Source organism: Vidua macroura, chromosome 5, assembly GCF_024509145.1.
Source record: "Vidua macroura isolate BioBank_ID:100142 chromosome 5, ASM2450914v1, whole genome shotgun sequence".
In the NCBI taxonomy this organism is placed as follows: domain Eukaryota; kingdom Metazoa; phylum Chordata; class Aves; order Passeriformes; family Viduidae; genus Vidua; species Vidua macroura.
In genome coordinates, this window is record NC_071575.1 from 47,526,331 (window position 1) to 47,553,538 (window position 27,208).

The 27,208-nt window shown below is 37.1% G+C and overlaps 2 protein-coding genes and 1 long non-coding RNA gene across 4 annotated transcripts in view; 1 reads left to right on the forward strand and 2 right to left on the reverse strand.

Moving 5' to 3' along the window:
* The window catches only part of TMEM168 (transmembrane protein 168), a 25,041-nt gene extending 17,885 nt beyond the window's left edge, over window positions 1-7,156 (reverse strand). The window contains exons 1-2 of one of the 2 annotated variants that reach the window (XM_053979145.1): window positions 7,106-7,156; window positions 3,823-5,088 (exon numbers count right to left, since the gene is read on the reverse strand). In XM_053979145.1, the coding sequence (XP_053835120.1) occupies window positions 3,823-5,016 (1,194 nt within the window). In that variant the 5' untranslated portion in view covers window positions 5,017-5,088; window positions 7,106-7,156. Of the gene's footprint in view, window positions 1-3,822; window positions 5,089-5,594; window positions 5,651-7,105 lie in introns of those variants that run through there. The other variant, XM_053979144.1, reaches the window with a different exon arrangement.
* LOC128808258 (uncharacterized) lies at window positions 7,153-11,875 on the forward strand. The gene is made up of 3 exons (XR_008437422.1): window positions 7,153-7,456; window positions 8,115-8,184; window positions 11,772-11,875. It is a non-coding gene; the product is annotated as an uncharacterized LOC128808258 (long non-coding RNA).
* Window positions 8,860-27,208, reverse strand: part of BMT2 (base methyltransferase of 25S rRNA 2 homolog) — a 31,870-nt gene continuing 13,521 nt past the window's right edge. The window contains exons 3-5 of the mRNA XM_053979146.1: window positions 19,094-19,267; window positions 15,629-15,743; window positions 8,860-12,149 (exon numbers count right to left, since the gene is read on the reverse strand). Of these exons, the coding sequence (XP_053835121.1) occupies window positions 11,520-12,149; window positions 15,629-15,743; window positions 19,094-19,267 (919 nt within the window). The 3' untranslated portion in view covers window positions 8,860-11,519. The remainder of the gene's footprint in view (window positions 12,150-15,628; window positions 15,744-19,093; window positions 19,268-27,208) is intronic.

Below are 27,208 nucleotides of genomic sequence, written 5' to 3' on the forward strand. Positions count from 1 at the left end.
GGAAGAGTTTGCAGAAAACAGTTGTCACAATCACTGGTAGATAGATTTAATGTGTTGTGTTTCCCATCCCTGACTCCTGCTCTAGCCACGGGAAAGCCTCTGCTTTTATCTACACTGCTGCATTTGTTCCAGCAAAACCACATGCAGTTATCAGTTTAAAAGCATGCTAAAAACTCTGGTGTTTTTAAATGCAAAAATGTGAATCCTGAAACTAATGAAATTTTGACAGCAAGCTAAACGCATAATAGACTCTTTAGACTAACAATGAACACTTTCTCTTGTCTCTTGTCACCAGAGATCCCTTTCAGGACTGAGGAGCTCTTGAAGTGGTGGTGACAGCAGCAAGGTGTGCTGCCACTGTGGATTTCAGCAGGCAACCTGAGGTAGCCCTCGGGACAGGACTGGACAGGTAGAGAGCCAAGGAGGGCTGAGCACACACCGAAGAGAGGAAGACAGGCAGCAAAATACACACTATACAGGGTGAGTTTGAGAAGAAATGCTGAGCAATGGGGACTTAGGATGCAGCTTAAGAGATGATGGAACAGTAGGAAAAGAAGGAATAAAGGTATTGGAAAAGAAACTCATCAGAAAACTATAATAACAGCAAAGCACAGGTATTGAAGGCAAATCAGCAAGAAGAGGAAACACTGTCACTGATGAAAAGAAAGGACCAGACAGACAGATGAAAAAAGGCAGGAATGGCATAGATATTTGAGAAAATATGGAAAGAGGCCAGAAGATGCAGCAGGGACTCTGGGAGGGTGAAAAAAGAAACAACAAAAAATAGTTCCAAACAAGCAAAGCCGAAGGAAGATTGGATTAAAAATATAAGCCAGGAAGAAAAGTAGGGGTAAAGAGAAGGAGAAAGACTGGATATGATTTGCATTCAAGTTATTTATGTGATATTAATATAAGTATGTCTAAGTAAATACAGATGTTGCTATATATACAGGCAACCACACCAGAATAAAAACTACAAAATCATTATCTCTCCCCCAAACAGGAAAGTACTTATACATACAGTAAACTTATTTTGTCTCCTATAAATAATTCAAGCTAAATGGTACTGTCTATTTAAGTATGAGTACTCAAGCATGTAAGGAACACTACTATTTTACTAACCCATAAAATTCACTAAAACCAAGAATTAATGTACTGAATAATGTACTCAATAATGTACTTCATTCCATTACTTTACTGGCTCTAACACAGTTAATTTTTCTCTTGGTAATACTAAATACAAGCCTTCCAGGGATAATAATTCTCCTTGGCCAGTAATTCAGAAAACCTGTAGCTACCTAGCTACCTAGGCATAGAGCACTTAACAAAATTTGATTTTAAGTTTTTGAGAAAAAGAGTGCCTCAAATCTTTCTTTTGAAGAAAGATCTTTGTCTGAAAATTACAAGCTTTTAATCTGTAAATTCTTCATCATTTTACTGGATTCTTGAAGAAGTAATATCTGAGTCATTTGCATGACTTCTTCTGGATCTTCTCTAATTCAAGGGCCTAATTACGACCAGGCACATGATTAATTGCTGAAATAAGTTGACGCTAAAGAGTCTATTGATCTGACTGAAATTCCTCACACAAATGTAAAGGAAGGTGCTGACCATTTCCTGCAGATTCTGCAAAGAAAATATCCCTGAATTTTTACCAACAAGACAAGACATCTTTCCTCTGCAGCTATAACAAGGATTATTCTCAGAAACAGACAATGTCCCAGCTGAAACACGCCCCACTGAAAGAAGAGCTCTTACCCCATTTTTTAATGCACCCAACTTTAACACATTACTTTTACAGTTCTCCCCAAGCACATACCCAAGTACCATGAACAGAGACTTTAAACCCTTGTCTTATTACAAAGGCTACATTCCCCTTAAAGAAAGGTCCTTGACTGACAGGACTTTTAGCCTCAACATCTCTGCATCAGTAAGAAAACCACTGTCCCTGCTACAGCAAGTTAATTCACCTCACTTTAAAAACCTTTCCATAAAAGGAGATTTGATATTTTTCTGGCAATTTTAATAAAATAGGATACTTCTAGACACGAATTAACAGACAACTGGTGCTTTAGGTCTTGATTTTTCATACACGTGAGATTCATATGAAGCACAGATATTACAGTTATTAGAAATGTTAAGAGTGCCTGTAAAATGTGCCTGCAAAACATTTTCTATGAAAGGGAACCCCCCCCTTTCCACCACTCCATTTCTGGCTATAACTTAAATATGTTAAAAATGTAAAGTGTTAAAAAATTTCTTAATATAAGAATATATGAATGGCTGCATTAATCTGCACCAAAGGCCCATCCAGAAGAACGTCTGGTCTCCAAAGAGGCCAAATAGATGCCCAGGAAAGATGTAAGGACAGAAAAAACTAACCACCAGTGGCTCAAGAACTTCCTGAGCCACATGGGGTTTCCAGATAGTACACAGACCCCAGTGAATTTTGTCCAGCTTCTTTCTGAGCCTCTTCAATCATGGGGCACCACACATGGCATGCCATGATACACAGCCCCAAAGCTCAGCACCACATGAGGAATTATTCCTACCTACCTGGCTCCAACCTGCTTCTTGCCAACTTGATTCCCTTCAAATTTTGCACTGAACTGATTGTTTATTGTTTATTATCAGGATTGTTTATTATCTCTACATTTTTGGTTCTGTTTCCTTCTGTCCTTCTTTCAAGTCCCAACTTCACAGCTACGAGTGCTGATAATCTTCCAAAAAAAAAGCAAAACTACCCAGTGTTGCTTGGAGGCTTGTCTGTTTACCTCTCATGCTCTTCATACAAAAAACAAAACCCCAAACTAAACCAAACCAAACCCAAAATAGTTACAAAGTAACTGTTAATCTTTCACTAATTTCTTTAATACCATTCACCCACGAAGTTTTTTAATCTGAGAAAATCTGCAGGATTAGAAATTCCACAGGAGTGGGCAGGAAATTGTTCTGGAAATAGTACAAAGATGTGTCTGTAAACCTGATCTACTCTAAAAGGATATTTTATATACATTAATGTATGTTTGTTGTTTATATAGGAGGTGAATGAACACAAAATTAATTGTTACTGTGGTTTATATCAACTTGAAAGAGTTGCTTCAACTATGACAATGCACCATGTGTCTTAACTTGGGCACTGAACAAACATTTTGAAAGAAATGTATGCTTTCTATTATAGAAAAGACAACATCCTTAACTCATAAATTAAAAGTCAAAGGACACTGTGTGATTTTAATGACTGGTCTTCCAGATATCATATCCTGGGGTGCATAATCAGATTTGAAAGTGAGACACTTAGAGCTCATGTTAAAGCAACAATTTATCAGTTTATCAGCTGATCTCTGATTCTATGTAAATTGATTAAAAGCAAACCTAAATTACTGAAAATTACATTATTTAATACATTTCAATCTTATTAAAATAGTCCACAACAAAAGCCCTAGATTTAGTGAGCATTACTAGGGTTTAACACAGTGATTTATTTTGAAAACAAATTTTATGGTGCAATGAATTCAAAAGCAAAATAATTTCCCACGTAGGTAAATGTAAAATACTTTGCTAAGAAGTAAGTAAGCCCTAGAAGCACTTACCTGTTCCCATGCTGCCAACATAAGGAAGCTGGTAAGCTGCACTTGCTTTAACAGGTCACTGACCAGGCAGCTCAAAGCATTAAGTGCAAAGCCCATGACAGTGAAACCACACATTCCAACTTTGAATTGCTAACCCACAGCACACCATGAAATTTTAGGAATTTTATGGACGCAGCAATTCTCAGGATTATTGTCAAGAGGAGATCAAGATAAAGGAATTATTATTTACCTGCCAAGAGACTGCTCCCAAAACAGCAGTTGCAACAAGGCTGAAAAATACCAGCTGTTCTGAGATCAAACAGAAGTGACGCATTCCTTTAGATGCCATGACTCTGTCCAGGCTGTTGTTTTCTGCTCGGTGAGTATAGTACACTTTGTGGCAGTCATTTAGTTTTGTGTGAAATCCCCAAAGAGTTATAAAAAAAATCACATGACAGATCATCCAGAAAATTCCAAAAATAGAAAAACCAGGTATCACAAAATACCAGAGGTCCAAATCACGTAGTTTAAAGGCTGCAAGAATGAAAAAGATTAGTTCAATGACTCCAACTGATATGACAGAAAGCCGCCTACAAATTTTACCACGGTACAGGTAGGGCTTCCATCGCTCAGTAACCGAAAGTCCACTGAAGTAAACGTCGAGAAGGGGATCTGAAATGAGGCAGCTGAAGAAACACGCCAAGGCAAAAGGGTTTGTGGGGATCTGCAGTGATGGAAAAAAGAGTAGGGATGCAATGGCTCCAAAAATTGCCAAATTTGGAATTGCCAAAAAAGACTTCATACGTAAGTCAATAATCAACATGGCCAAAGCCAAGACCAACAGAATAATACTCACAGATTTTTCTACAAGCATAGTTGTGCTGGCAATTGCAAATCCAACTAGCTCCAAAAACTCAACTGTTGTCAGCAGAGTTGGTCGATGATGGACACAACCACAAATCCTCTCAACTAAAGCACATAATATCCTTAAAACAATGGCAGACAGAAGCAAATATTTTGTAGCTTCTTCTTTCACATCCATTTTGAAGGCAGAATTATTGAGAAAACAGAGAAGGCCAAGCAAAAAACCAAACCAAAGATTGGAGAGACTCAAACTTGCTGTTTCCATTGAAAAATAGTAGTACAGTATGCTGGCAATTCCAAGAACAAAGAGCCCCAGAATAAATATTACCAAAATAAGTGCATCTGCAGTTTTTTCCCACCTGACATAAAGGCCCATGCAAATGGCAACCAGTAGGTTGATTCGGGCAAGATAGCCAAGGTATCTGACTGATGAGTGCATGTTCACTTCTCTGTTTGCTTCTTCTAGCCTTGTCATTGCTGCATAGAGACAGTGACTAACACAGTACCGCAGTGACCTACACATGTAAACTGCAGTTAGGGGCTTCACCCACTTGACTGACAGTAAATATTCAGGTTTCATCCAACGAACACAATGCAATTGCTGCCTTCTGTAATATCATTTCAGTAACACCGGTCCAGAATCCTTTAAGTCCTGGAAGAGAATTAAGAGAAGTTTTAGTGGCAAATAATTCCTTATAAACATATAGAACATAAATATGACCCATCCCATCTCACAAAGAAATTTAATAGCTAGAGTAAAAAAACACATTAAAAAGCCCAATTAAGTGTGAAAACCAATACAAAATGGGTTCTGCATAAACCTTATTTTGTAACTTGAATGAGAGGAAAACAATCCTGGCCTTGGCAGTTTTACACAAAACTCATTGATTAGGTATCTATATTAGACATCTATGGATATCCAAACCCCTTCTATGATAGCCACTTGCTTCTAGAACATTGTATAATTATTTTAAAACACTATTTTATTTCACCGTGACATTTGGTAAGTCCTCACTTTCTATTAAATCTTTTCAGCATGATTTTAGCAGTTAAATAAGTATATGATTTACAAAAAGAACTTCCCATTCACTTAATGAGCTTAACCCACAGTAAAAAAGATATTATTATCTCCATTTCACAAAAGGAGAGTGGACATACAGATATGACAACTGATTTGGCATGATTTTCAGAGTTCTCCTAATGTAAAATTAAAGCCTTCATTTGCACCCCTTCAAGCCAGTTTCCCCTCTCCTCCTGAAACAAGAAAACAAACAAGCTGATCAGGATAAATATTACATTTAGAACACAAGCACCTCCTACTCAGATCCATTTAACTGATGTGATTTTCTTTTTAATATAGTTACAAACAGCCAGTAATATTTTTAAGGGACATTTTGTAACATTATGGGCAGAATTTCCAACACATAGAAAGACCTATACGTCGCCTCTATAATTCTTTAAGTAATTAACTAATTGCCCATCTTACAGAGACTTCTGAAGAGTGACTGGTATGACAGAGAAAAGCTGGGGTGGGGGAACCAATGGGGCAACATGTCTGTTCCTACTGAAAGACACAAAATCTACTTGGGCACAAGTGGTAAAAAAGGATTTGCAAAATGACAGCTCAGTCTGTGAATGCAATCTCTTCTTTCTGACCCCACCTTCTAACCAATGAGCAAAAATGTGTACTCCTAAACCACACGATTAAATATTAGCATTTTTTAACCAAAATACATGGTCAACTTTTTGTGAAAAGGAAAAGGTACATTTTTATGATTAATGTATCCCATCACACGGCTATTACCAAATAAAAAGACAACACCAATTCAGTTTTAAAGAGAAATATCAATAACTGATTTGTTCTCTAAAACACAGCTATTTGCTAGTATTTTATGTCAATACTTTGTTTACACAAGGACTGTTCAAAGTCCTGGGCGGGGGTGGGCAGTGCTCCTGTGTTTGTTTTAAATTAATGGCTTTAAGGTTTCAGGTGGGACACGACTTACAGATCTCAGCAAATCACATTTAGATTCCAAAGAGAACGTGGACACCCACTTTTAAGTATTTATCAACTTTTGCAAATATAATTTCAAGGAAAACCTGGAGCCTCATTAACATTTAGAGACCAAACTATCTAATAGCTTTCCTCTATGTAAAGAAGCACTGCTCTCAATTTAGTTTTAACCCTAACTCGTCTAAGAAAGTTGAGAACACACAACCAAACCCCAAAGCTGGTTCAGTAGTTAAGCCCAGGTGAGATCTATCTAAAATAGTGAATCCACCTTCCTTCACCTTTATTCTTCCAGTTTAGCTAGCACTTTTTTTCTTTTTAAAGCAATTCTGTAAGAGTTTTTTTTTTTTTTAAACAAAAAGTCTTCTTTAGCTAACACATTAACATATCAGACTTAGCCCCCCGGTGAAGGACAGCATTCCAGATGTTAACACGGCACCCACAGCGGGGATTGCCGGTTTTTGGGGAAGGGCGCGTTCCCAGCAGGAGCTCTAGATGCGGGGCCGGCCCGGCCAGGGGAAGTCAGTGCCGGCACTGGGCGCGGCGGCGCGGGGTCCCTCAGCAGCCTCCCCGCGACGCCCATCTGTGCTGGCGGCCCCCGCCCGGCCGCGCTCGGTGACGAGCCCGCGGCGCCCCCGCCCTGCCCGCCCGCTCTCACCTCCACAGCCGGCCCGGAACCTTCCCGCCCTCCGCGCCGGCCGCCGCCATGTCGAGGCCGAGCGCGGCGCTTCCCGCTACGGGCCGCGCCGAGGCTCAAACACCGCCGCGCCGCCACAGCGCGGCCGGATAGAATTATGAAAAAGCCCAACCAAGCAAGAGCCCCAACGAAGCCCATAAACACTGGTGCTTAGGCATGGAGGCCGGAAAACTGTGTTTAAATCAGGACTGCAAGGCAGACTGAGCCCTCCCCATCCTGTGATCCGGCGTGACTCGTGCGATTCCTTGGCCTCGGAGTGCGTTTCTCCGCACATGTTGGAAATGCACATTTTGAACTGGCTCTCGCAGGCAGGTAAGCAGATAGCTGGAAGGTTCTGGATCATGGTAACCCCGCGCCCTGGCCGAGAGAGGCAAAGCAAGAGGAGTCTGGATGACAGTGCTGCTCAGGCACTCTTTGAACTGCAGGTGGGCTGGGCTGCTGCGGAGACAAAGCCTTTAGCTCCTGTAATCCATCACAACCAGCACCTCCTGCCCCTAGCCAAGCAGCACTAGGGCAGCCTAAACATCTAACCTTGCCCCTCTGTCGTTCCTGACACAATTATTCAGATTCAAAAGAACCTCAGACATCCCCCAAATTATTACACCTCTTCAAATATTATATAAAACTGGCCCAAAGGCCTAAAAGTCACACGGGTTAAAAACAACAAACAACCAATGAACCCTCCAAAGGAACAAACAAAAGCCCAACAAAAGAATCCACAAGCTAAGAGGTTTTCCTTTAACAAGCACTGCAGATTGCCTAGTGAGGGTCATGTGCTTCAGATGCTTTAGCAGCATTATGACAACCCTTAATTGGTACTGTATTGATCCAACCATGATCTTGTTATACTCCTCAAGCAAGTACGGAAACTTCTTCTTGAATGTTTTTACTTGGAGGATAAAATAACCCACCTAAGTTTCTGTGCAAGTTCATGAAACCCTTTCTAAAAAGACACCTTGCTCTTCTACAGGTTGAAAACAATTGAGGGAAACAGAAAGAGAAGGAAAAATGAGCAGAAAACCTGCTGCTGATGCATGGAGGTATGATTAAAAAGCTTTAGAATGATCACACTTGTAAAGCCAGGCCGGCAGTCTTCCTGAAACAGAAGGAGGCAGAAAGGATCTGCAGGAAGCAACACTGAGCACAGCTATGAAATGCTATTTAGTCATCTTTACTCTCACTTAAGAGATCAGAATGTATCAGGAAGGCTGTGCAGTGCTAGTTCTTCAGAACTTCAGTTCTTTGGATTTCTTTTCCCACTGCCATCCTTTTCCCAACACCTCCAGTATTCAGAATCACAACATAGAAATATACAATAACGGTATCAAAGGGGCAACATACAATGGGTGATGTAAAAGTATTTCAGTGAGATAGAAAAGAAATTAATAACATGTAGAGATAGATGAGAGGAAGGGCTTTAGGAAGTGGTCACATCTAAGTGCTCAGGCAAAGCAACATGGTAACAGAATCAACTGGAGGAACTTAAAAAACCCTTCCGAAAAGCAAAGACAACAGCTGAGCTGTAGAAGCTGAAACTGAAGTGCCAAATTTAACATCGTTATGGGTTATAAATTAAACACAAGACAACTAGCTCCTTGAAAATAAAGAAAATAGCTTTGCATTGATTTCACTGGATTTCAGCATAAACAGATTGCACAGAAAGAAAAAAAGACAATAGCTCTATCCCAAAGAATTTAAAAAAATGCTTTCAGTTTTTCAGATTTTTTTTAATAAATGTGCTTTGTTCACAAAAGTAGTGACATAAAAGACAACAGAGATGCCAACACATGTTTTCTTCCTTTTCTTCTCCAGTACCTTGCACAGTCATAATTTTCAAATATTTCATAACCTAGAAATAATATTCTTGCACCAAAGCCAAATATACAACAACTCCTGATATCACCACTTTATTATTAAGGGAGATGTAAGTATTTATGTAAATCACACTTTCCTCCTCCAGCACAATCTACTGTCCCCTGTGAAAAAAAACAATACAAACCAAACCAAAAAAGAAAAAAAAAACACCCACAAATCCAAATAACCAATAAACCCACTTCAGGCATTTAGAATGCTCAGCAAGAAAACCAAGCTGTTACAAATCTCAGGTCCCTAAACCACAGTGTTGTCACCAACCTCCCAAAAAGGATTAAACTTTAAAGCTTAGTATTTTAAGTTACTTTGGGGGATAAATCTTGATATGAATTGCATTTCCTTGTGTATGAATCACAAGCCAATTTACAGTAATCAATGCCAACACATGTTTGATGGTGAACTAGTTTCTAAATCGAGTATCAGTTAAAATATTAGGTATACTTTGAAGAATGCACATATTAACCTCCCATAAACAGCTGAATTTACAGCAGCAATATTTTAACATGAGCACTGCTGGAATCAGTGGTTAATTGGGAAGAAAGGCTTTCAATGACAAACATTTTAATGAAAATAGCGACTTAAAGCAAATTTTTAAGCAATTGTGTATTTCATTAGAGAAGTATGCTCTGTAACAAATATTAGCAAGTGAACCATGACTCTTGTATGTCTAACCTTAGTTCTTTTTTTCTTTTTACACATCAGACTATAATTATTTGGTTTGTATAACTCTATCATTCAGATTGAATAACAAATTTGAATTAGGTATTTGGGAATGCATTAAAGTTAAGAAGAGACACAAAAAGCTTATGTTAAAGAATACAGCACCACAGTCCAGACCACATCTGAGTGCAAACTGGACCAATGTGATTACTCTATGTAGGAAATACTATAAAAGAAGAACAGGTAGGACAAACTGTGACGCATTCAGTGCAAAATTTCAGTGGAAGGAGTAAGTTTCATTTTTGTAGCAAGCACTGTAAAATCCACACTACAACTTCAATTTATCTAGCAACTTTCATATTATAAATACAACATGGCAGTTTAATGTAAGATATTTCATCTTGTAAGATATTTCACGACAATAACCTGTGAAACTGTATTTGTATTTTTCTGCCAATTTTCAGAAGTCAGAAAAAATTCATGATCTGGCACCTAGTTCTAATAATTTACTACTAGGCACTTACATATAGATTTAAGAGCCCAATATCCAAATCTGAAAATTCTGGCCATTATTTTTAAATGGAGGAAAATCTAAGCTAAACTAATAATGAATCCTAGTTTTTTAACCACCAAACAGAATTTATTTTTCCTGCAAAAATTCACAGATTCATTACACAAGTTAAAAACTTAATAGATGTAAAAATAGATGTTTAGTCTCTTTACAGTGCAGACCAGTTTTCAGTCAGCTATGGAGTTTTTATTTAACTGAACAGAAGTCAGTTGGGTCCTAACAAGCAAACAAAAAGCATGTGTTAACTTCACTTGTGTGGTCTGAATTACGTGGCTTTATGCAAATATGTGTATCCTTGAAAAATTTGTACAGTTATGTTCCTTCTTACAAAATCAGTTTGTAGTCACTGGCTAACTTAGAAGGTCTACAAATAAGGACAATTCATGAAAAAGTTGTTTCTTTTTAAAATGCATAAATAATTTACTTTAAAACATGAAAAAACCCACCCTGTCCCCCAAAAAACACAGTTGGAAAAAAAATACAGAACACCATAGTTGGGGAAATACTGATATACATTAGTGCTTGTATACTCATAGAACTGCAAAACATATTCCTGCTTTGAAGTGAAACACAATTGTCTAGACGTACCATACTCCTCTGGGGGAAATGCATCTTCAGAAATCGCTATTAATGCAATGAAATTACACAGTATGTAGAACTATGGATGAATATATTCCAGTGTTTTCATGTCACATCACGAGGGCTGCAATAAACATAAAATCAAATGTGCAAGCATTATTGTTTCTCCAGCCCAGGCTTAACCAGAGTGAAAAAAATTTTGGAAGAAAAGAAGTTTTGTTCCATAATTAAGAAAGGACATTTGTAACCAAGTGTCTTTACCTATCTGCACATTTAATTAAAGTGCAAATTATTTCTTCCTCCATATACTTCTCAGAAGCCCACCAACTCCAGTGCCTTAAGCTCAACCACACTGAGTTAAAATACTGAAACAACATTTAACAAATTAAATAGAATTCACACTTCACAGCACTAAAGAAAAGAACGGTACCTTTCTGGAAAAAAAAATAGTGATACAAATCTAAAGAAAGTAACAGCAATTTATGCTATGACATGAGTCATTTGCATAAAACTTGTATTTTTTTCACTTTCATACAAGAATAAATTTTAAAATTCAAAAGTAGAAAAAAATAGCAAACTCTGTAAACCTTTGCATTTTCTTTATGCAAACCATTTTTCTGTGTTGACCCCATGTTAGTATAGCAAAATTAGTTAAGCAAGAGGTTTGACTGAAAGGGCATTTCAACGACTACATTAACTTAGAAGCAATATAGGATCTTCTAGCTCATAGAAAGGAATAGAACTAGACTGGCTTTCTCCAGAGTCTGAGTCATAGGGAGCATCAGGAAGCTCCATAAAACCGTAAGCTAGCTGTTCATCTTCTGTGTCTGACCGAACATAGCAGGCAGTGTTGGAATACTCCTCATCCTCTATACTGTTGAAATCCTGTGGGATATACAACATCCCTGGGTAGTTCCTGCTAACTAAGTCACTTGTTGTTTGCAGGGAAGTTTTCCTAAATGCCATCAGGTGCATGTGAGAAAACTTGGAATACTTGAAGCGTTTAAAACCCAAGGACTCTATGGCAATTTTCCAGCTTTTCATCATCATAGCCCGGCGATTCTGATGAGATGAATCAGGAGTTATTACAAGCAATAAACCATTTAATACGAGAAGTTCATGTGCCTTCTTGCAGCATATCCATCGTTGATAGGGAGATGGAAAGTAAGAAAGAAGGAGCGAGAAAACTACAACATGGAACAGCTCTCCAGGTAGAGAATCAATGGGATTTTTCAGTTGCTTAAGAAAGGCATCTATAGCATCTTGTGCCAGTTGAAGAGGTTGCTGAATTTGAAGATTTAGGAAGTCACATTTGTATACGCTCTGGTGGAGTGACAAAAACAGAAAACCAAACATCAAGATTAGTTTAAGGAGCAAATACAACCAAAATCCACAGAAAAATAAATTATTCCCTTAAAAATGATTGTTCAGAGTGATGTCTAACTTAAGAGTAAACTTTGCTAGCTTTACTTCAAGAGTTAAAAAGTTAGTGGTCACACATATACAGTTGAAAAAGCAATTTAGACTGCAAGTATTTCTGAGTAGAGGAGAAATACAAATTAGTAGTGCAGAAATAGTGTTAAAGACAATTTCAGGACTAAGGTATGTTTCAAGTGGAATGTGTAATCAGCTTTAGGACAAAAATGCTGCTAAACTGGAATCTGCTACTGAACTTTCGATATACAAGTCTTGAACTAATGTTTAAGTCCTCATGTGAATAAATTGCACAGCTATTTCACAGAATATTCTGATTTGGAAGGGACCCTCAAGTATCGAGATATATATTCTAATTTTTAACTCCAGTATCCTTTTTTTTTTTTTTTTTCCTTTTTGGTCTCAGACTACATTTACTCCAAGAGAGGAGCATCTGCTGCACACTCCAGTCTCAGCTTTCATCCTCCTAGCTTCTAATAATGCACATTTCCCTCAGTGTACTTTACCCCAGGACACTAGGAAGAGAGTGCATGCTGCTTAACTAAAGAAAATACTAATCTTTTCTTAGTAAGCAGTTTCCCTCTCTCTCAAAACCCATCAATGGAAATATATTTCCATATTCTACAGTTTGCATTCTCTGTATGTGAAACAGAGATTCTAAAAATTTTGAAGACATTTATCCTTTAGTTACATAACTAACATTTCACTTTCTTTCCTTGTATTTCCACAATTACATCCTACCTATTCCTCCAAACAAATTGAAGTATTATGCAACTACTTAGTCTATATCCAAAGCATTTCTATATGAAGGTGGATAATATTTTTTTATTAAAAAAAGAATTATTTAACCCTCTGATCAACATTATTTAAGAAACTGGCTTTGTAAGAAGCCTCTGTGCTCCAATTTGTTTTAAAAGGTACTTTAGGATTTTACCTAAGAAATCTGCTAAATCAAAAATTTTTACCAGTTTATTTCATTTTCAGCTTTTACACAACTTATCAAAATAAATTTTTCAAATCAGGAGATGACATTAACTATCAGAATAAACCTATGGTTATTATTCCAAAAACCTTAAATCAGCCCAGGCAACTTCTAGCCTTAAAATACAAATTTATTTAGAAGGTTATGGTACTGAGACAGCTCAAAAAGGAGTTATCTTCAGTACATCGGGTCTCATTAATTCTGTTTTGGAGGCAGGACTAAGCTTATTCTAGCAGATCCGTTTGACTGCTCAAACTGTACTCCCTGTCCCTCCAAGAACACTTGCTAGCCAGGCTTCAAGGTGCCCTGAACAAGCCAAAGTATCCAAGAGAATCAAAGATGTTGGTGAGCCTAAGACAGGCTAAGAATAATCAAGAATACTTGCTTATTCAGAATAATATAATATAATATAATATAATATAATATAATATAATATAATATAATATAATATAATATAATATAATATAATATAATATAATATAATATAATATAATATAATATAATATAATATAATATAATATAATATAATATAATATAATATAATATAATATAATATAATATAATATAATATAATATAATATAATATAATATAATATAATATAATATATCATATCCTCAAAATAAGCAAGTGTACAACCACATGTACATTAGCACTCTGGGAGCTCCAACCATGAAGCTATGCTACTAACCATGTCAGACAACCAGAAATCAATTATCTTATTGTTCTCTTCTACTGGGAGAGAATCTAAAGAACTGGTTAGTACATAGAAATTGCATATGTTCCTCCATTAAATCCACAGAAGTTACTTTTTCAGGACTTTTCCCAATAAAGGTTTTGGTCACTGTACATTTAAATTGATTTTCATGAGAAGAAACGTAGCTTTCTTAGGAAAGCAGAAAAACAGATTAGTAGATAGAAGAATATTAACTAGGCATACTCAAAAATTAATGTTTAGTTTCAGCTCATGTAATGTTAGGTACCTAGGCTGCCCTTATAGTCACCGGAGAATTTGTCAATACACAGTGACCCAATTCACCTCACCATCAAAGAACAGCAGATATTTAGGTTTGACTATTTTTAATAGATCTTCACTGACTGTAATTAGAACTTAGAACCTGAGATGTAGACACTGAGGATCTATCTATCATAACTAGAAATTCACTTGCAAGGTATTACCATTTTAAATGCCACAGGCTGCCATTTCAGTGGCACGTGTCTTTTTTACCTCCTGTGTCATGCCCAACAGCCCTGCACAGTCCTACAGCTTCCAAAGTCGTGGAAAGTAATCATGACGCCTGTGTTTCAAATTAGGCAAGACAAAATCTACTCAAAGTTTGTGTTTTAGATAGAACTAACATTGAATTGCTTTTGAAAGCAATTTATCAGACTCACATTTTTAAAGAATGTCTTTCAGTATCTCTCAGCATATACGCAAAAATACAAATGAGGTGTTAATGGACTAAACATGGTTAACAACAACAAACTACCAGGCATTTAGCACGTAAATCACACTGCAGCAAATAAGAGAACATTACTTTCCAGTTAACTGTATTACTTCACCTGTACACTTCTTTTCACCTCTCCACTTCTAAAGAGGGTTACCTTAGGCCACAGATTTAAACAGAGCCTGATTTTTAACTGTAAGTAGTCAAGGTGTGTATAACCAAACGCTTTTCTGTTTTCTGTCAGAAATGTATTTCTGTGTATGTTTTAAACATTTTTACTCCACTTTATCCTTTTGTGTGGTTGATAAATGCAATTAGTGCTGACAGAAGTTGGGTCAAGAGCAAAAGACAGAAAGAAGATATAATTACAGCAGAATTAAGGCATTTGAGAACCTTACTGCCTAGAGAAAATGAAGCAATTTACCCCAAATATGCTGATAAATTTGTCCTCTGGATTTTGGAAACTCAAAAAATATTTCCAGCAATAAACAGAAATGCTCCCTTATAGTGCACTTCTGAATACTAAATCTCCCCAGAAAAACTCACCAAATACAGCCACTGATCATTTCCTTCTGTCAGTGAATGCAGCTTCTGAGAGGCTCTCACCTAACCATAAGCTTACTTAATCATTACTTATACCTTTTAAGATGCAAGGACTCATCGGCAATACCCTTAAAAGATGGCTAATAAAATTTTCAAGATTTTCAAGATTAATAATGCCATTATAAAGGCATGGCTCTGGGAAAAAAATCGTATTTTTAAAAGAAAACACAACTAGGACTTTAGAGCCTGTTCATGGGAAAGGATGCAGTGTTTAGTTCCTACTAAACCAGATATTTATAAAGTATGTAAGTATTAAACGTTCTCTTTTATAGTTATTTTGAGGCATTCCACAAATCTGAGGATCAAGTTTATATTAAAAACAGCAAACATTACATACCTCAACTGCTGGAACAATGTCTATGCCAACTGTCAGAAATTCTTCAAACTTTAGAAATGGATTAAAGCAGCTACCAACATCAAGTAATCTGATCTTTCCCAAGGAGTGAAGGAACCTAAGAAGTAGCAAGAATTAAGTTTTATCAAATGTAACTTTTAAAGCTGTATTCTGAGTTACACTTTCAGGTAACTAATGCAAAAGATTCTCACAGAACACCACAGTAGTGACTAATAGAAGTGAATGCCTTACTTCAGTTGCTGAGTTACTTAAAGTAGGTGGCCCTTAAGCTGAAGAGTTTTGTTAAAAGCAGGTGTAATAGCTATTCACTTGTGCACTTGTAGTAACTAAATAAAATGGCAAATTTTGTGTCTACTAGACAGGCTCTCATATAGTTTCGTGTTTCTCGCTTAACTTTTTGTAGTATTTACTGATTTTGAAGTCACACTAGACACCAGAGTTAAAATTTCATGAGTTGAAAAGGGAAACAGAGAACAACTACATAAATTGCATAATTTACAGAGCTGCAATCTAAAAAAGTTCCATGATGATTTGTAACACCTTGGAATATCCAAAATCCATTAACAGAGGCAAACAAAGTCACAGTTTTCATAGGGACTTCACAGAGATAAGAATGCTAATAACCTTCCAGAAATAAGATGTTTTTTGCTTCAAGTTTCTGTAGCCAAAACCAATCGGCATCTCCAAAATATAATTTGTTATGTTTCTGGGAAAGGCTCAGCCCTGGAGAGACAGGTAACTGCAAAAAACTTTCAGAAACGGAGGTGCAGGAGTAAAACCAAGCTATGGCTGTATTCATAGAAACAACAAAGCAGAAAGGAAAAAAAAATCCTCTAAGCAGCAGTAAGAGATCCGGGATCTCTGGGATCCTTCTAGACTCCTGGTAACCTACCAGAGGGAGGATGTTGGAAAAGCAAGACAAAATGTCTTGCTGCATTTTGAAAAATAATGGCAAGTTCAAGCATTTTGCTTCTACATGGAACAGAAGATATCCAGGGCACGCTTCTCTCAAAACACCACCATGACCAAGGCAAACAGTGCTACAATTGCCTTTAAGTTAAAGCTGCAAACATTACCAAGCCACCCTGTAAGTCAAGCAGTACTGAGTGAGTTTTCAGAATGAAGATGAAAACAACAATTTTTCCAGATTTGGAACAGGAATTTGGATACTGTGTAGGCAGATCCTAGTAGCCATACATCACAAACATGGGCTGAAGTCAAATCAGAGCTCTTTTCCCACATAAAGGTAATCTGAGGTTTCTCAGACCAGTGTATCTCCTTGTCTAGCAAACGGAGACACTAATGGCAGATCCTTCCTCACTCAAACACAAAAATGTATGCCTGTATGAATACTTACATTCTATATGAGAGTTTAATATGGTAACAACAAATCAATGGACACACAGGACCACAGGAAACATAACAAGGAAGAAACAGGATGCTACAGTGCAGAGAAAACTTCCTATAAAAAAGAGAGAGCCTCTAGAGATCTAAACATGTTCCCTTTAAAATGTTCAATGAAATACTTGTACAGATTAAAATTAAGCAGCAAATCCCAGAAGCCTCTAATTTCCAGGACAGCCACTTCACATGTGGTATAGTGAAAAAAATCACTATGATGTATTCTGTCTTCCTATTTATAAAAACTACCTTATTTATATATTACTTGAGAGAGGATTATATGTGGGATGAACAGAATTATTGTCTTTACACCTACCAGAGTAAAACAAAGAGTCACAGGCTTAGTCATACTGATAGACCAACCCACAATCTTGTAGTGTTACACGACCAGAATGGAGTGACAGTCTTTATACACTGTGTAGGTTCCCCCCATATCCCTTGTACCAAGTTTGAGACTTCACTACTAGATCAGTGTAGACATGAAAAAGCATTTCAGGAGGGATCTCTGCTTTGTGTAATACACAATCCATTTGCTTTCTGATAAACTCTGTAATTTCTTCTGTAAGGCATCAAGAAAAAAAATGAATTTTGATTTCTCTGAGCAGTAACTTAGACCAATTATGCCTTGTTCAAGGTCTGTACAGCTACTAAGAACTTACTGTCATTTGTAGCTTACTCAGGTAAATATTATAAAACTTGCCTTTGCCAGGTATGTCTTATAAGGTGTGCATATTTTTAAAGTTTTGAGAATGAAAATAAAAATCATCAGCACTCACTATACTAACAAATGCTCTAAAAATAATTTATTAAAATTCTCTATTAACTTCTTTCTGTACACATTAGAACAAAAGGGAAGGCTACAAACAACTGGTAGCAAGAAGGCAAGTGAAGTTAGCCCTGCAACAGCCACTATTAACTGCAGAACGCATGAAGACAGATCAAAGAGAGACCAAAGAGATGCAAAGAGAGAACCAGTGCTTTATCCTGACAATGCCTCCCACTGGTAGGCAGCTTTAAAATGAATATGATCATCAAAGCTATTGATTTAAGCAAACATGAGAGACACAAAAGACACCAGCTCCTAAGGACAGGCACACCTACTAGTAACACGTCATTCTTTCCCTAACTCATATTACACCTAGCTTCAAGTAAGTGCTGATCACAGCAGACAGCCTAGAATAAAGGAAAAAAACCTCTTTACACAACAGAAAAAACACTGCTGCAGGAAGTTCTAAGAACTAATCTATAAAGAATATGAAAGAAGTCATAAGTATAACTTTCATAGATTCTATGCTTATGCATTCATTATTTCATTATACTTGCAAAATATGATTTTTTTTTTCCATCACACATGGAATAGTCACAAACATAACACGCTATTTAGGAAAAAAAATGGAGGGTGGGACTTCAAAAATAATAAAGTTAGTCTTGGATACCAAAAATAAAATTCTTGCTTGAGTTGAAGGTCACAAACAAAATTAAAACTGTTGTTTGGAAAATATCTCAAGGATACTACAAGTTCTGCAGAGCCAGTCATCAGAAAGCTAGCACATTAAAAATTATAGGTTGTAATTCCAAATTGCTTTTGAAGTGTGTAATTGGAATCAAGCGTTTCTCTGCAATTATTTATGAAGAGAAAGTTTTAAGTACTCTGATATTTACATTTGGCACTAAGAACTTACATAAGCAATTGACTTTTCAACAGTGCTGAACAGCCATTAGATTCTAACTTAATTAACATCTCACTTATTTCACCTCAAGATTTAATATAAATTGCATTGCACACCAATGACATACTAAAGTGAAATTGCTCTAGCACTAAAATGAAGATGACTAAGTTGTCATTCTCAAGCAATTTTTTCATGGCATTCACCAAAATATACTACAACATAAACAGCTCTTGAAATGTATATATTCATGTGAAAATTACCTTTCTTAACTAATAAAAATACATCAGACTGATCTAACGTGTTATGGGGAAAAAAATGTCAGGCTAAGTTTTAACACTCAAAAAAGGGGAAAAAAGTCAAAACAAGTAAAACTTACTCTTCTGTAACAGCTTCATGATTTGTCAAGCCAAAGCTTGGCAAAGGATCTTCAATCTTGGGAGTCTGAGGAACATTTAAAGCTGGAGTGGTTTTAGAAGCAAGAAGTGCTCTTTTTTCATCTTTCTCAAGTGCTTTTCTTTTTCCACCATTCTGAAAATATTCTCGGCACACACTGAAAAGACAAAAAGAAAAATTCCCCAGGAAAATGGAATGCTCTTGTTAGTCACTACTACAGCTAAGATACATATCAGAGGGTTAAGTGATACAAGTGCTGTCAGCTTTTAAACAAATCTGGGTTTTATTTCAACTTTGGTAAATGAGCTTTAAAAAAAGATGTGATACACCCAACAACACAAAATCAAGTGGTGGGTTGTTGGGGTTTTTTGCTGCCTCCAAATTATGCCATAAGTCACAGCTGAATAAATAGATTTAAAATATTTTAATTTGGATAGACTTTTAGAGTAAGACAGCAGAAGTCTTATTAGAACATCACCAGAAGGTAACTTCAGCTCAGTTCTGCAAGGAGTTAGCAACTAGCTCCCTGTCAACACAAGGTTTTGAAATGTGTGTCTTGCTGGCACATAAACTAGGGGAAAAGAAACCTAATCCAGATTTATGTGCAAACTTACATCCAGCAGATTTTAATTTTAATTGAGTTTGCCCAGGCATTTTTTGTTTTAAGTAACAGATAGTATCTGTATTTTTGTCAAAGACTTATTTTAGCTTTCAGTTTTTCCCCATATTTACTTATTTTTCTTATTGGAACTAGAACAGAAATATTAGCCAGTTTAAAGAAATTAATGTTACAAAAGAAGTTAAATAGCACTTGTGTTCTTCAATCAGTAGTCAGCATTAGCGTATAAGCAAGCACTGTGTTTGAGAATAACTGAATTTCATCCCCAAAATATAATTAGAACTGGAAAAAAAATTGCTTCTGTGAAATTAAAAAGCCAGATTCACCCTGCACAATTCAGTTTAATTAAATTTGCCATCCAAGTATTTGCACGGAAATTTCAACAGAAATAATACTTGTTTGAATAATGTTTTCTGAACAACTCATTTTTATGATGTTTTCTTGAAATTCACTCAATTTTCCTCTAACAAAACTGCAGAGGTTTGAAGCAACATTACACAAAAAATAAATTCAAGTGTAGTTTAAGAATATCTTATACAAAGCAGGAACAAGATAATGACACTTCACAGATTTAAGGATGGACATGCTGGTATAATGGTTTCTTTAAATCATAAATAGTGACAAAGACTTGGAATACACAGGGCTTATCTAAGGTTTGGTGATATTTTAGGCATCAAATATACCCAGGCTCTTCTTGACGTAAGATGTGAAGGACAAAAAAAAAAAAAAAGTCATTGGAGTGGCATTGAGTTTCCTTGATAGAAACATACACAAACAGGTACAGATAGAAGTAACTTCAACCCAACATAGGTAAGAAAGAAGCACCTTGAGTCAGAAATGTGCAAACACAGAATGGGTCAGGTTAGAAGGGACCCCAGAGGGTCATCTGATCCAAGCTCCCTGCTCATGGACATGACAGAATGCTCAACCTTGGAAGAATGTTTTATTTTTTTTCCTCAACTATTCATGTTATCAACTTTTTAATTCCCTAGAAGCTGGTATGCTACCCAGCTTAACACTTAATGAGCACAGGAAAAGTACCTATTTGTAAAGCGTGAGTTCCTCTTGTCACTGAGAAGCCATTTCTTCCTCATTCTTGGTACTGATGCAAATGAGTGTTTCTTCCATCTTTCTACCCCATCATGTCAACTGAGTTCTCATAATTCTATATTCTTCATAACAGATCTTCCTCATTTGCACATAAGACACTATCAAAGTCAACCACAAAGAGAAGCATCTCCTACTTCTTCATTTTCCCTGGTGCACAACTGGCGAGTGCCACAGGAAGGCCCAAGAATAGATAAAATTCTTCACATTCAGACCCCAGGCTCTGCATACTGGTGCAGTACCACAGGGTACCAAAAAACCCCAGCCAAATCCACCCAATCCAAACAAAACAACTTCAGATCACACTACACTTCATAGCCACTGTGGGTTATCTTCCCTTTATGCTTTTCTGACATCACAGTCATTCTAGCATGATTACTACATGTTGTCCTTTTTGCTCCTGAACTCTCAGAGGATTTGTCTATGTACTCCCCCTATAGAAGTAACTTAGTCCCCTTACACTTCCTGTGGGGAAACAGCAAGCACATAGGTACTCACTGCACTGGTAGTTAGGAGAAATAATGCACTCTGTAGTTTACCCCATGGTAACTTGTTGATGTAGCCAGATGTTTAGCTTTGCAGCCATTAAAGCAATCATTGATCAATTTTGAGTCTGCAGTTATATAAAGATTCTATATTTAACAACTGTCTCAAGTAAGAAACAGAGCATCTCAGTTATCTACAAGGTAAAAATTAAGGAATCTATTTTGTAATTCTAAAAACTGACACAGCTCCATTTTTAACTGACAATTAAACATTCAGTCTCTGATGACATAATATTAGCTCTACAATTAACATACCTGCTTGTGAAGAATTGTGCAATGTTAATGCTATCTGAGCTGACACTTGCTACAGTTCACACAAACTGCGAAATAAGTATTTCAGGTCTAAACTGTTTCAGTTTCCTAGATGAGAGACAGGTTAGGTTTCTGGGTGAAGTGTGCAGTTAATGTCTTTGCTTTAAAAAAGAAATTAAAAAATTAAATACTTTTATTTCCTCAGTGAAACTTATTTTCCATATTTCAAATCTTAAACGGTAAATAACCTCTTCCAGTTGACTCCCCCGCTCTGTCTGGCAGTTGGGTTGGACACATAAAGGAAATCTCAGAAAAGCCAATATGAATACGTATGATTTTGTTAATACTCTACAGCAATAAAAGAGAAGGTTTATTTTCTAAAAGAAAGACTAAATCCATGAATTTCAATAGAATATAAAATGAAAAAAAATGAGGGGGACATTGCCAAGAAACACTGTACGAAATTAAAAAAACATAACAGAACCATTAATTAATTCTTCTGCTCAAGTAGTAATGAACAACTAAATGAAAGCTGCTGTGGTCAACTTTTATAATGGCAAAAAGCAGTTTCTGATAGCTGTAATCAATGCTTGAGGATTTCAAGCAACCAGTTTTATTGACTCTTTCCTTCTGCTTAATAATGAGGAAAATGTGAGCTTGACTCATGTTCCTTAGAATTTTTACTAACCAAAACCTAATACTGAAGATGGCTTTAGGGAGGGTACAGAGAAATGGCAATCTTCCCTTCAGTGCTGAAGGAATGTCTGGACTTCTCATCATGGTTTCTGCTGCAAAACATATCTCCGCTCCTCCTACACACTGAAGAACAAGTTTATAAATGCCCACTCTCAGAGCTGCTAGCCTGAAAAAAAATAAAATTGCAAATGCTTCTACAGGTTTAACCCATCCACCTCCCAGCCTCCAAAGCAAAGGGAGGGAGAAGTATCAACTGCCCTTGAACACATTAATGATACCTAGAAAAGCAGCCAGGCTTCCCTTAGACTGAAAATATTTCATGATTGTCATGTGTGCCCAGCTTCAAGTTAAGGAAATAGTGTCCATCATGGGTGAGAACAGCAGGTTTCTCAATGTAAACTATCATAATTTTTTATCAGCATCATTGTATTTTTTTTAAACTTCAAGTTGAGAAACTTGTATACAACACATTTTTCCACTTTGATATTTGGTCTCAATTCTAGAGGTTTGAGACATTTTCCTTTTGAGAAATGCAACTAGATCTGTAATCAATCATATGTTTCTCTTGGACTGTGGCCACCCCAAGCCAGCTTCTGGAAGCAGTATCTTTTATTGCCAGAGGATTCAAAGAACTTGAAAATAGTCAGCAGTTATCGTATGAGCATTGCTTTAATTAGCTCTAGTGTTCAACAAACAAATGATGCTCTTGTCAGAACAGAGTAGTCATAGAATCATAGAATATCCCGAGTTGGAAGGGATCTATCAGGGTCACTGAAGTGCAACTCCTGGACGTGCAGAGAACGGCTCCAAGAGTCACACCATGTACACAAAAGTATTGTTCAAACATTTCTTGAACCCTGTCAGGCTTAGTGCTGTGACCACTTCAGGAGTCTGTTCCAGTGCCCAAACCATCCTCTGGGTGGAGAACCTTTTTCTAATATTCAGTCTAAACCTCCCTGACAGAACTTGAGGCCATTGCCTCAGGTCCTATCACTGGGCACCACAGAGATCAGTGTCTGCCCTTCCTCTTCCCCTAACAAGGAATTTGTAACTGCAATGAGGTCTCATCTCAGCTCCTCTTCTCCAGGCTGAATAGACCAAGACTTTCTATCTTTCTTATACTGTGTCACTCAACACTTCCCCCAGCACTTGAAGCGAGGCTGCCCCATTGCAGAGCAGAGCAGGACTATCCCCTCCCTTGCCTGGCTGGAGATGCTGTGCCTGATGCACCCCAGGACAGGGTTGACCCTCCTGGCTGCCAGGGCACTGCTGACTCACATTCAACTGGCCATCGACCAGGAGCCCCAGGTCCCTTTCCGCAGCGCTGCTGTCCAGTTTTTCATTCCCCAGTCCATCCATGTATCCAGGGCTGCCCCATCCCAGGTGCAGAATCTGGCACTTGCCTTTGTTAAAATTTATACAGTTGGTGATTGCCCAGCCCTCTAATTTTTTGAGGTTTCTCTGGAGAGCCTGTCTGCCTTCAAGGGAGTTAACAGCTCCTCACAATTTAGTATCATCAGCAAACAATGTGTTTAACAGCAAAAAGTTGACTGTCATATAAATGTAAACATTGAACATTGTCCTTTCCCATTTTAAATGGTTCCCCTCCTGCTGTTTCTGCCACCTTCCTCAGTTCCATTCTCCTTGCAGTGAACTGCTCGACTAATTGCATTCATCAAAAAAACCTGTAAAACAGTGCTGAAGGGACTTGCAAACACTCATTCAATCTTCCAATTAAACAGGATCAGCTTTCCAGTTCTAGCAGAGATCTGTTATTCTCAAAGATCCTCTAATAGATTACTTAGCCTTCTCTTCTTTTGACTAGACAGCTCCAGTTTCTAGAAAAGAACACCAAGGCTTTTGTGGAAAAAACAGAAGGTTTTTGATAATTTCTTTATCTTTCTTGGAGTTGAGCTGCTGTTTGTTATTTTTTAAATGCAGTGGCTAAGGTGATATTTTAGCTAAGAGCAACGCTAAATAAAGTCAGAGTAATACTTTGCATATCTTGTGGACAATCTCATTAACACACTTAAGTATGATATTTGCCTCTACTGCAAAAGCATCCCATGACCACTTCAAATTCAGTTTATGGCCTGCTTCAGAATCCAAACAGTTTTTTGAAAGACTGACACAATCAATTATTCCCTGGCCTTTATTTGAAGAGCTGATATTTAATACAGTAGATAATGTCTAGTATAGTTTATAACTGCAATCATTTTAATTCTGCTCTCAGAGTGACAGTACCTCTCTTTTTGGTCTCATTTCCAAATTTAATAAATACACTCTACTCTAGCAGAGTGCTAATAAAAATATTAATTAGTTATGGATACAGAGACAAACTCTGACAATCTGAGAATCCTTCTCAGTAAATCACATTTTTAAGATAAGCTTCTCACATCTATTCCCTGCAAATGTTTCCAAACAGTTCTGTACTCACCTGTCATTAATTTCATCAGAACTGTATTTCTTTACTCATTAAACAGTCAGAAGACTTTTTAAAAAACGCGGGTCTAGATAAGTGTTTTGTCATGATGATTAGAAGATTTTATTTTTTGCTCTTTAAAAAAAAACAGTCAAGTCAACACAAGTCTTAACACTGAGACAAAAGCAACAGAAAGAAGCAAACCTGCTGGTCTGGCTTATTCTGTTCTAACTAGAACCAGAACAAGCTGGCATTCATTGCGCATACAAAGGTTCACCAGCCTATCTATGCCAGCAAAAATTACAGAGTTACAATAATTTCTCAGGGTAAACACTATCTTAACCTGTTTTAAGTTTTGTGTTGTAGTATAAATGAAAGAGACACAGAAGTGTTAATTTGAAAATACCCTTGCTACTTGCATTCAATTTTCTAAATGTATACAAAGGAAGGAACAGTTGAGTGTTGCCCAGACTTTTTACACCACCACTCAGGGGATCATAAACTTGGATCTGAAAGCGGACAGTTTTAATCCCTCCTCCCCCGTGCCTCTCCCCACTTAATAGTTCTGTAATGCTTTCCTGAAACAATAAACAAAATTGGCCCTATACAAGTCAGCATAGGGCCACCAGCACAGTCTATCAGGTACTGCTTTCCATCTTTTACAGTTTCTAGAGTCTGGATATATGTTCTTTAAATCAACACTAATGAAGAAGTAAGACAGTAAGTTTTATGTCATCTGGTTTAAGAGTTAATGTCAGAATTTTTCTAGTGTCTTCAACAAAAAGGCTTTTGAAAGAAAAACAAAATTGTTATTCTTGATCCTGAGAAGTATGCATAGCTTCTCTAGTGGTCATATGCTATACTATCTGACTTATTTTATCAGTTCCAAGGAGAATACAAGGAGAATGAAGGAAAGAACAAAAACCCACAAAGTCTTTTGTACTTTTTTTTTCCTTTTAACTAATGGAAAAAGCACTTCTCAATTTCAGATCGCTGAAAAGATCATCCTTCAAATTAAAACAAAACTCAGTCTCTTCTTTCTTCAGGAGGCATACACTGGTGGTTCCAATCTATTTTCAGCACTCCACTCACAAATTAAAATTCATCTAATATGAAACAGCTACCTTCCTGCTGTCATGGTAACATAGTAATAAGCACTGAGCAAAAGCTTTCACATAAATCTCATGCCAAGTTCTTTTGCATGCAATTCTGCACCCAGGCACAAGGCAGAGTAACAACAATGGGACCTGCCACCTGTCTGGCACACCTCTTGGCCCTGTGAGAGGGGACAAAAAATTGCAGAACACAAAGTCAATCTGATATGTTCGCGTATTTAGCAATCCAGGCCTTGGTATAATCTGAGAAGTGAAAAGTATTTTCTCTTTTTCTACTAATGTAAAAACTCCTGATCCCTTGACTTTGCAAACTGAAAAGCTTTGAGCTTTATCTGAAGCTTTATACAAAGACAAAGCATTTTAGTGTCTCTTAGTGGGTGGATTCTCTTCCTAATATGAGCTCAGGCTGCAAAGCCCAAACTAGACATTTAATTCAATGTTTACTTTGAAAATTATCTATAACAGAAACCAAGTGGGAGCACAAAACCTTCTATATACAAGTAATCACTGTCCACAACATTATCCTGTCCTACAGGATAACAGATAAACTTGCCACAAGCTACTTAGCTGAAATAAAAGAACACGCAGCTCTATTTAAAATGTTTCACATATTAGCAGACAATCAAATTGTAAGAAAATATCAAGCAATGTTCCATGTAATCTGCCCTGGGTCCAGTACAACTATTTTTTTCACAGATAACCTGAACTGTGGAACAGCTGGTTTCAGTTCCTTGTAAGTGATCTGAGAACGATGCCAAACCAGGGCAGGGTGGGAGGAAGACGTTGCAAGAAATCACAGTATTAGAATTCAATATGATTCAAGGGTGTGCAATGTAGTAAAGAGAAATATAAGTATCAGCATTTCCACAGAAGTAATGAATAGCACAAATACAAGTAAACAATTAGCAACTCAGGAAGCCTGTAACACAGAAATAGGCAGCAGGGGGTCAAAGGAGCGAAAGTCAGTGCTGTGCCAATTACCAAAAAACAACATGAGCACACAAACAAAAGAACAAAACCAACAAAAAAAGCCAAACAAAATCTGAAAACAACAAAATATCAAACCCCCACCAAACAAAGTCAATAGCATAAGCGAGAGTCTACTACAGCCTCAATAAAACCTATTTGATTTATCCCTGACAAAGCCACTGAAATGCTCTGTCCAGTTTTGGGCTTAGTGTTTTTTAACTGAGGCACCTCTCATGTAATTGCGATATAGATACACAAAGCATGTCCAGAAAGGCGCCTATGAAGAAACACTTAACTATGACTTTTTTTCCTAAGCTAAAGGATAAAACATTGGTAAGTAAAGGAATGGTTTTCAAATATTTAGGAGTTTATG